This window comes from Electrona antarctica, assembly GCF_951216825.1.
Source record: "Electrona antarctica genome assembly, chromosome: 5".
NCBI lineage: Eukaryota > Metazoa > Chordata > Actinopteri > Myctophiformes > Myctophidae > Electrona > Electrona antarctica.
Window position 1 is genome coordinate 24,010,582 of NC_136810.1, and position 11,670 is coordinate 24,022,251.

The window sequence follows — 11,670 nt, forward strand, 5'->3', positions numbered from 1 at the left end:
AGCACCTGGATAAAAAGGGTTTGAACTGTCCAAGCTGCTCCAGTGTCTATCCCTTCTTCTACTTCAATGTTTACCTCAGAGGCAAACTTTAGTCACTTCACTACTCACTATACTCTGCAGATGTAGATTATTAATACAAACATATACCACTCAAGCCTTATTTTATACTTTGGCTATTTGAAAACAGCCCATCTACGTTCTAAGACAAACTAAGACACTTTCTTACTTTCGTACTGTAAGTAGATTTTCACGCCAAAATACCTTCACTTTTAATCGAGTCAAATTTAGAATACATGCCCTTTAATTTTGTGGTATTGCTACTTTTACTGCATTCTGCTTGAGGCATTAGCATATGAATAGGAGTTGGCTGGCTCCCAGTCTCACTGGTGCTGCTATGGTCTGAGGAGCAGAGAAATGCACCGCATTGTGAGGGGTGTCCTTAAGGGCAGACCCTAAAGGGTGCTACTTGGGTCTTACAGCATACAGTTGGGTGCCACCGATATTGTCCCTTATCATTTGACCCATTTAGGCCTGACCTCAAAATTTAAAAAAAATCCTTCTAAATCCTCTGTTTTCTGAAATAAATATTTTCACGATTTTTCAAAAATAGCAGACCTACAAGCTCGTAGCGCGCCACTCGGTGGCGCGCTATGAGCTTGTAGATCTGCTATTTTTCAATAGCTAAATTATAACATAATGTTTAAAACACCAAAAGGGGTTCCCGCCCAAAATGGGTTAACTGTCCTTTTGCGCAGATCACGCAAACCTCAGCAAAAAGAAAAGGACAATATCGATGGCCTCCAACTGTACCATTGTAGGGCACGGGTAGGAAAACCCACTGCAGCTCAGAGTTGGTTGGTGGCGGGGGAGAAGCGCAGGCCGCCGGAAAATTAGCTGACCTTTTATATTTTTATATTTTTATATTTGTAAGGCATAGGTGCATAACGCATGAGGAAGGCACATTTTATAGTGCTTTCTTTGCTTGTCATATGGCAACGGAGGCATTCATGCCTACATGCATGCCTCCTACAGGCACGTGCACATGCCGGGCGTGCACACACACAACACGCGTGCACGCACGCACGCACACACACACACACACACACACACACACACACACACAATGGTGTACAAATAATGACAATATACTCATGTTGCACCATTTTATTTCTGCATGCAGGCACCATAGACATGACCATAACATAATTCCTATTGCACTGCTGTCTCCTTTGTGCCTCAAAAGAACAGATCTACAAGCTGTCATGATGTGCATAGCGTGTAGGCCTATGTCTATTTTTTGTGGTTATTAAAGTAACTTGCAGTGTTGGAAAGTCATGACAGCATGGCAGCGATAGGGAGGGAGGGAGAGGTATTACGCGCACACATCACTTCGTTTGTTTCACAATTTGTTTCTGTTCTAAGCATGGGAAAACAGCCGTGAAAATATTTATTCTAGTTAATTTGATTCATAAATGAATAACTATAAGCCTTTGAAATGCCACACAGGGGCGGAGCTACCGGGGGGGAAGGGGGGGTGGTCTCCCCCCGGCCCGGACCTCTTGGGGGCCCGGGCTGTCAGATGATCGATGGACGATTTTTTACACAGTCACTCGACGACAGATAAAACCAGAGGGCCCCCGCGAATCCCGCATCCTCCCGCAATTAACCAGATACAGAGCTTATAGCTATAGCCTATAATAGCCTACACTTTAGCAAAATATCATGTCTGATGAGAATGTACTGCGCTGGACAAGCAGTCAGGTTCGGCGAGGCCCGGTCGTGCGGTCAACCCCCAGGCCAAAATCGTCTAACCCGAACATTTCGCTTGATAGCGTTTGACTGAATAACAATAGAATCGGGTACGATGAATGAAAGCAAACTTCCTAAGGAGAATTTTACATTTAAAGAAACGGTTGAGAAATGAGTTTTGGCCACAGAAAGCCGTGCTGCGCGGAGCAGTCCGCAGCACGGCGGAGCGGTGTTGCCAGTTTTCAGAGAAATAAGTAACCAGGTCTATAAAAAAGAATCCCAAAATAAGCCCTTATACCGGGGGGGGGGGGGGGGGGGGGGGGGGCTGCAACCTTTTTTAAATGAAGTGCCATGTTTTTATTTTCTATAGATCGTCAGTGTGTCATATCAAGATTCATTTGAATGACACCACATTAAAAATTCCAAAATATTTTGATTATCCACAAATATACAGTTCTTGTTTTTAAATATGTTCTTGCACATTGTTATAATGATCATTATATTATACATATCCCCATTCAGAGTTAATAGTTCTAATGAATGTATAGAATATGCTGTGTACTTCATTTATTTGACTAGATGTTTAAACATAGTTTATTTGAAACCAACAATACTCAGTGGTCACCCTCCTTTGTGCCAATGTGGCACTGGTGCCCATTTACAAGCTCACAACGCGCCGCGATGTGATGCATTGTGAGCTTGTAGATCTGCTTCACAACGCGCCGCGATGTGATGCATTGTGAGCTTGTAGATCTGCTATTTTCAAAAGGACAATTGTGGAATATTTTTGAAACATTTTATTGAAACATTTAAAAACACAAATCTGTCATGGGGGTCCCTGGCCCAAAATATGTTTTAGATCTAGGGTCCTTAGTTGGGCAAATACATTCATCTGGGGGTCCTTGACATGGCAATGTCACTCTGTGAGAATCACTGGTTTAAACAACATTAGGAGAAAAGCCTAAATAAGCACATTAGAAACAAGAAAAGCAACCACAACTACCAGTACTTACTGTACAAGCAACTTTACAGAAAAAGAAGCCCAAAGTCGCTTATAATAAACAGACATGGCAACACTGCTGAGCAGGCACGGCATCGCTCTTGTGTCAAATCAACCATTGCTTTTTGCATTTAAGGTGGTCAGACCCAGGTGTAATGAGTCTTTTTAGGTCAAGGGGCATAATTGCAGATAGCGCAAAGCGACTATAATTAACATATGGACAGTCCCCCAATGCTAAAATATGCTGGAAAGTGGTAAGCCATAATAATAATAATAATAATAATACGGAGGGCGCATAAAGTGGTCACGCTTTGAGCTGATTATAGGATACCACCTGATTTTAAGACGTTGTAAATCTCAGCCATAGTGTCCACATACACATACAGAAGAGAGATGCACACTGTCTGTGTTGTCTACTAACTCACATGTCAGTGAGGAACCTCCACTGGGAGGACGTATAGAGCCTCCGTCCTACTCCTCCCGGCCAACTGTGTAAGCGGCAGGCGGTTGGAGGGGAATGGTGCTGCAAGATACGGTGCACAGGCTTCAGTAGCGTGACAGGAACGTGAAATGAACCTTGAATGCCGTTACACTTTGCAGAGCCACAGCGGCACACGCTCTCAGCAGAGAGCCTTAAAATATACAGTGGCAGGAGGGGCAAAGCACTCACCCAAGAGTCAAGTTTATCTTTGGTTGCGGCCCGGGTCCCTTTCTCAGCTATGTGTGTGATCCACTGATACCAACAATAAGGCCTTTTTTTCTGCAGAATTTGCAGCCGCTGGGCGCCAGTGTTTTTGATATCTTTTTAATCGAATTGCCAGAGAACAAAGAACAATGCTCTTAGGCTTGGTCGTCTGATTTTAATTCATGTCCCGCTATTATAAAGTAAGGAACATGGTTTAACCTGCAGTACGCAGCTTGCATAAATGTATGAAATTGGCTATGCTGCAAGCTGATTACCACACAAAACTTTGTGTAAATGTCACTGGTTTTTAATGTGGGCATAGCATGCAGTGATACTGTATATATGGCCTACACTAGGTACCTTCCCTTAGCCTTATTCCTTCTATGCAAATCAGGGAAAAAATGGATTTCAGTGCATTCGGAGACCGTGAAAATTGAATGCAAAAACGACATTTTGCATTCACGTTTTGGAGCTTTCTGGAATATCACAGACTTGATTTCCATGAGGGTTGATCGCATTCTAGCTCCATATACGCCCTCCCGTGTGGACTGTGGACTGTGGCTGAGAGAGTGACTGATTGTTTTTGAAATTCACATTCTCATTTGCAAATCTCATTTGCAAAAATCTACATGAAACAGACACGACGTAGTATACGGCCGCGTCGAATCCCCTTCCCTCCGGCTGCACGGGCAAAGAGTGCCAATCAAGGTGTTTCCTTCTTTGAAATGTTTACACTCTGCGCGGCGGCAAGGGCCGACGAGGGCCTCCTTCTAATTTATTACAACATCAGAGAAAACGCTGAGCCAGATGATTTTCAGTGATATTACATATCCCCCAGATGGGAGGGAGGCACGCATCAAGATCCAGTCTCGTTGTTTTTGTGCACGTGTGACACAGAGTATAAAAGAGCATAGAGTAAATGAGGGAGTGTGTGCGTGGCGCACGTGAGTGTGTACAAGTGTGCGTGAGAGGGAGCGTGACGTACAGCCTGATTTATAGTTTTGCAGAAGTGTATTATCGTTGCTGTCGGGCAGAAACCTCTTATCTCCATAATTCTAAAAGTTTGTGTTTTTTCGCCGTACTTGATCATTCTACAGCTTCACACACAAGCATCAAAAGTAGCGGATCTATAAGCTCGGAACGCGGCACGAAGCTTCTCGATCTGCCGATATCTTTTTATTTGAATCCTGAAATGTAACTGTTTTGGGCATATGAGGTTTTCACCCGACCGAGACGATACACATGTATATCTGATGAAGGCTCTTAGCTACAATGTGTACGCATTGGTTTATTGGCGTGTGCCAATAAAACAAATGTGGAAATGTGAGTGCTTTGTTCTCTATTGATTTAAAATTTGGGATGTGCAACCTTTTAGGGATTATTTTCTTTTATTCCTTTTTTTTGATATTATACTTAATTGTAGGTCTAGTACTCCACTGAGAGAAAACCCATTGTTGATGCACAACCTATTTTTCTTCTTTATATATAGTATAGTATGTGTATCGAACCCGGCTACACCGAGCTTGGCTGCTGTGCTCAGATTGTGCTAAATTTTTCCGTGTGTATGCGAGGGCTACGCAGCCCTTCGCCTCGCCTTCAGAGGAAAAAACGTAACACTCCGCCAATGGTACAGTTCCGTTCTGTCCCCAGTAAGACCTAGGAAGGTGCTCTTTGGTAAAAAATTATAATATAAATGCTAGTTCAGAATTCAACACATTAAAAAACAACCCAACCAGGGCATGCAGAAAGGGCACAAATTAGACAAAACGGTAGATGCAGTACCTAGTATGTGTATAGGATAATCTACAAGCTAGACGTTTTATTTCCCAAGGATCAGTGTTGTTTTTGGCAACACATTTGGCAGCAAATTTCTATTTTAGTTTTAGTCATAGTCTCTTGAATAGTTTTCACTTAGTTTTTGTCACATTTTAGTCACCTGGAATGTATTAGTGTTAGTCTAGTTTTAGTCGACTAAATGTCATAAGATTTTAGTCGACTAAATCTACAGGTGATTTTGTCAACTAAAATGTGTTTTGGCGGGCCTTGATGCCATCATAATGGCTGATTTTATACTTGCTGAAAATATTTTCAGCATGCAACCAAGTGTAAAATGACTTGTCTTTTACTTATACTTGATCTCTTGTCCACTAGTCCCTTCCTAACATTTTACTCTAGTTTGTATCTGTTGACGAAATTGTCAACATATAGTCTTAGTTTTAGTCATCATAGCTTAGTTTTCATTTAGTTTCCATGTAGTTTTCGTCAGTGAAAAAAGGTAGTCAACGAAAAATTTTCACCTTGGTTTTTAGTCGAGGAAAGCAAGACTGCAGTGGATGAAAGTGAAGCAGAAGTGGGTCAGGGCTTGCAGGGCACACGTATAGCTGAGCCAGAGGATCTATAAAGTCGAAACCTCAAATATATGACCTGTTTTCTCTGGCCAATTGAAATCCAATATGGCTTCGTCTGCTGCAGGCGTGTAGTGTGCAGAGATTAATATGGGAACAACAATGAGAGAGGAGGGACCACAAGTGAATTAAGAAAAGCAGCAGGATCATTTACCAAAAAATGCTTTTGTTGTTGTGTTCTGCTGACTGTGCAGGAAGTTGTACGTCTCCCAGATACCCTGATAACTCCCCCCCCCCCCCCCCACCACCACCATGAAGTTGTGATCAGACAGGCAGCCCATCTCGCATGCAAATGTATGCTGTGTATATTTGCATACTGTAAAAAAAAAAAAAAAAAAACCTGATGAGGAATGGGAAACCAAACGGATTGCTTTTCCAAGGAAGTCATATTGTTTGAATATTGTCTGTCTGTCTGTCTGTCTGTCTGTCTGTCTGTCTGTCTGTCTGTCTGTCTGTCTGTCTGTCTGTCTGTCTGTCTGTCTGTCTGTCTGTCTGTCTGTCTGTCTGTCTGTCTGTCTGTCTGTCTGTCTGTCCCAACCGCTTGGTCAATGCGGTTTGAGATCTCTGTCCATCTGTCTAACTCACTGGTTCTCAACTTCTCAACATCAGGTGTAGTAGTGCGAATACCATCAGACGGGGACAACTTCTTACTTGCAATTAATATCAATTTTATTTCCTATACGGTTTAACAATATCTAAAAACAGGGAAAAGGGGAGGTGGAACAATGTTGGCATCAAGTTGAAGTTCAAACAAATCAAATTCTATAAGCACTCACAGATGGGTCCAATCCCACTGATTATGGGTGACACTAGGTGTGAATGGTCATTGTCCTATTGTCTCTTAAAGTGCTATAAACAGTGCAATTCAAGTACTAAATTCAACATCAGATCTGTTGGACCAAACGTGCCCTTAACGGCTTCGTAACTCTCATGAAACTCCCCCAATTGAGTACTTACATGAAGACAATGATTTATTGTATTACAAATTTTAATTTTTTAAATATGCAAATGAGGCATTATGTAGGAAAATATGCAAAATAATCGAAAATATGAAAAAGCTACTACTGTGGAAGGGTTATCATGTATTAATTTACTTGTATTGATCCTATAAAGAATTTAATATAGGTCTATATAGTTTGCCCACCTATTGTGGAGCTCTGGCTCATGGACTAAAAAACAAAAAGAGCTGAACCGGTTCCCATTGGGAACCAACCGTTGGAAAGGGGGTCTGAGTGTGTGTAGCATTTGGTTCTGTTTGCACACTATTAAGGCCTGTTAAAAAAAAGAAAAAGCTGACCACAATCCATCTCTATCTGCCTGCGGGCGTGTGCATGAAACGAGCACGCACGGGACAATTTCACCGCAGCTCAACTGCTCTGCCAAATAATCGCCAAATAATCGCCTGCCTCAGTGCAGGTGAAAATGAATTACCATTTCCCAAGGCATGTAACTCGCTCTCTGTCTGAAAAGGCCTTTAGAGTTAAATGAACACAGTGTACATAGATTGGGGTCACAGTCAAAATATCAGATAGTTCCTGGACTCAGATGCAAATGATGATAGAAAGATTTATTTACAGCGTGGTAACATTCACACTCACACAACATACACATCGTATATCATACACCAGTAAAGCACACAGATACAGTAGATAGACTGACTGATTCACAATAAACTCATAGATTTTGTCTAAAGCAAGCTTGTGTCGTAAAACAAAGGCTATCTCTTACTTCTGCAGCTGTGACCTGTACTGCTTGCAAATTTCCAAAAAGCAGATAGCAACTTACTTAGGCCTTGTTCTCAGCTCTCAAGTTTTAGCAAAACAAACCGTCGACCGATCAATGCTAAGCAATGTACTATAATTTAGCTTTGTCAGTGTCCATCTCAAACTGTCCCTCTCTGTCGCCCTCCCTCCCTCCGTACCACAGTCAGTGTCCATCTCAAACTGTCCCTCTCTGTCGCCCTCCCTCCCTCCGTACCACAGCAGGGGCAGGTGGACTGCTGGCCTCTGTCCTGCCCGCCCGTAGACTGTGAGTTCACAGTGGTCCCGGAGGGCGAGTGCTGCCCCCGCTGTGTGAGCGACCCCTGCCAGGCAGACACCATCCGCAACGACATCACCAAGACCTGCACCGACGAGCACGGCATCCCACGCTTCAGCGGAGCCTCCTGGGTCAAACACGGCACCGAGTGCACCCTCTGTCAGTGCAAGGTAACCCAGCCAGCATGCACCACCCAACACCCATGGACTCATGTTAGGGCTGGACATGGAGCTCACGTTAGGGCTGGGTGATTAGCCGGAAATATATCCAAACCCACATTTGCAAACAATAACTGATAAGCAACAGGATATTTCACTTAAAAAAAAGATGTGGGTCATCGTCATCGTCTACCCAGGCTTATGTGAACACCCCAGACAGTTTTTAGCATGCTTGATTCAGTATTTAGATATTTGTTATTAATTTTAGCTGCCCCCCCCCCCCCCCCTTTCCTATACAAACCCCCATTGTTACTTCAAACTCAAATTTATTTTACACCCTGTTCTCCCTCCCCTTGTCAGGCTTTTTTCGAGGAAAAAAGAAAAGTAAAAGATAAATTAATATTGCTCGAGAAGCAGTATTTGTTGTTTTTGTTCTAATACAATAAAAAATGCGGGCATGCGAGCAAATTTACTCTGAGCTTAAGTACATCAGATGTTTCAAAAATATTGAAAATGTAATTTAGATTTTTTTGTTTTACATAAATCTTCTTATCTGGCGATCCCTGGCTAGAGATATTTTCAAGACTTGGACTAGGCTGAGAATTGAGCTTCACATCCTGACTGCCAGTGAGCAACTTCTGATATGCCGACCACATGGCGTTGCGTGATATTGCCCGAACCAATCAAATACAAAATATGAATAACTAATGAGGGGAGCGGAGAGCAATGAAGCGGAAAGGAATGAAAAGGAATTAATGTGGCCTGCACACCTACACACACACACACACACACACACACACACACACACACACACACACACACACACACACACACACACACACACACACACACACACACACACACACGCGTATGTTTCCTTCAGACGTTTTCCCTCCATACGCATGCATGCACAAACATAATGTTTGCACAGACTAGTCTCTCTGAATTATGAATCTGCTTCAGTTAAAAACAACCACTAAAATCCGGTCTCACTACTGTGCTGTTTGACTGTTTGAACCATCCTGAAATATAAATATTAATTAACGACTGTATCATATACGGTACTGCTGTTTGAACTATGCTGAAATAAATATGAAGTAACGAGGATCTCACTGTAAACTTAAACAATCCTCAAATAGAAATAGAAACTAGAAAGTATGTCAGGAACAGAGTGGTTATAACACACTGTAGTTATTATTTAGTCACAAGATCTTGTTTATACTTTTCGTGGGTTCACTATTTAGAAAACCACCAAGACACACTTAACTGCTTTCTCTTTCAAAATGTTTTCCAAAATATCTACACGATCTACAAGACCGTCTATTTCCGCTGCTTTTGCGAGACCGCTAATTTACAACAAACTGATAACAGTTGAAATATAGACGTACAAGGTTTCAACGTTCTGTATTCTCAGTAGACTATCATCATTGCCTTGCATCTGCTGGTGCCCTCCACAATTCTAAATGTCAAACTGCAATCGGTATGCAGCTGTGTGAAATGTTACAGTATACTATGAGAGGCCCTGGGAGGTGGTGGTTGTCTCAGGGTCAAGGTCTGCATGACATTTAGACTTTCGTTTTTCCTCTTTCAACATTTATTTAGTCTACGAGGTACGAGTGATAAAATTAGTCTTGGCACCCATTTCCCATACTGGATATCATACTGGATATCTTGTCCACTAGTCCCCTCCTAACATTTTAGTCATCATAGCTTAGTTTTCATTTAGTTTTCGTCAGTGAAAAGAGGTAGTCGACGAAAAAATTTCGTCTTAGTTTTAGTCGACAAAAACAACACTGGTTAGTCAAGAGCGCGATCTAACGTAATCACTGAAAACTGACATCTGGGGACGTCGTCAATGTGGCATTTAAATGTTAGATTTGGTCTGACGTTCAGGGCCGTCAATGACAGGATCAATAAAGTTGTCAATAAACGACAAATTTTATTTCAACTTCCCCTCTTGCTTTGTTTCTTTCAGAACGGACACATCTGTTGCTCGGTGGACCCCATGTGCCTTTAGTGGTGGCAGATCTGAAGCGACCCTGTACAGCATCCTCCATGTAAAGAAAAGAAGAAAAAAAGAGAAGAATAGAAAATGAACACACACCATATGTCTCTTCACTCTCCTCCTCACAGGCCTGAGTCAAACACGAGGTCGGGTGGAAACCTTGTATGTCCAATCAAAATCTTCCTTTTTTATGGCATTTAAAAAATGGGGAAAATAGCCCGATGTATAAGCTCGATACGATATGTTGTGAGCTTGTAGACATGCTATTTTTACTATTTTGTGCTACACTCTTGTAGCGTCTTTTGATTTATGAAAAAACTAAAAAACATAACATTTTGAAGCACGGAGATACAAGATTTTTGCCCGACAGCAACGATTTGCAAATCCTTATTTCTGCATTTGTTCGAAACTGCTTAAAGCCCAGCGGTTCTCAACCTTTTCTGGATCAGAGCACACTTGAAAACAGCGCTTGGCGGGCCACCCATCTGACCACTTCAACACGGGCAGCCAGACCGTGCACGTTCAGAGCATGCTTATTTTTAATGATCAAACGGATCGATTGTGTTCTGGCTTTGATCAACGGTTTACTTTGTACTTAGTGTTTTACCAATTATTTGGTGTCATGCTTTGCAAGTGGGACCTGCACTCACAGCTTCCTCGCGCGCTGCCCCACCGGTGGGAATGGATGGCTCAGAGTACCAGATGTGTGATGCTCTCCACATCAGGGACAGTTCAGAGTGTCATGATGTTCATCGCAAACAACACAGACTTGTGACCGTGTGCACCTGGTCTACTGCCCTGTGTGGGAATCAGCCTCACCCCACCTAAAGGTCCTTTCAGACTGGGAGCGTGTGACACAGACGTTGTCCCCTGGATCAGTGACAGGTCTGCTCCAGGTCTGTTCATGAGTAGCCTCGGTCCCAGGCTTACCTATCTGCGGAAAGAAAAGCCTGGTCACAACGTAAGGCAGAGAAGCTATCGGCGGATGTATCGTCCGGAACATCCGTCAGATGTATTTCCCCCGGATACGATATTTTCCCAACCAATCACAACACTTGTTTCATTCGCGGAGAATGTAAACTGATTTGTAAAGCATCAACGTAATTTCCTTGGGGGATACTTCCGCTAAAATCCCGCAACTTCAGCCCAAACAAATGATAGCCTCTACAGCGTAGGTCTTGCCCAGGGTGGTTCATGAGGGGCAAGGGATGTGTGGCATAAAAAGAAAAAGCTCAACACAATCCAGGTCTAGTCAGTCGCGAGCGTGTGACGAGCACGCGCACGACAATTTCACGGGACCCATGTAAATACGCTTGGTGTTGTCGGCCCTCAACCCCTTCTCCGCACGTCCAAAATAAACGCATGCCTCTCATTGAAAATGCATTACTAGGTGCGTCAGTCGCTGCCCATCTGAAAGGACCTTAACCCATTCTGGGTGGGAACCCCTTTTGTTGTTTTAAGCATTATGTATACTTAACTTTTGAAAAATAGCAGATCTACAAGCTCTGAGCTTGTAGATCTGCTATTTTTTTTAAATCGTGAAAATATGGCGCAAACCTTTCAATATATATTCTTTCAGAGTGAACATTTGTAACTCAAATCTTTGCTTCCAGGTCCCTGGAACAACATAT

General features: G+C 42.7%; 1 protein-coding gene across 1 annotated transcript in view; it reads left to right on the top strand.

Annotated features, from left to right (window-relative positions):
* Window positions 1-11,224, top strand: part of nell2a (neural EGFL like 2a) — a 202,852-nt gene extending 191,628 nt beyond the window's left edge. Inside the window, exons 18-19 of the mRNA XM_079500915.1 lie at window positions 7,822-8,046; window positions 10,010-11,224. Of these exons, the coding sequence (XP_079357041.1) occupies window positions 7,822-8,046; window positions 10,010-10,051 (267 nt within the window). The 3' untranslated portion in view covers window positions 10,052-11,224. The remainder of the gene's footprint in view (window positions 1-7,821; window positions 8,047-10,009) is intronic.
* Window positions 11,225-11,670: the final 446 nt, after the last annotated feature.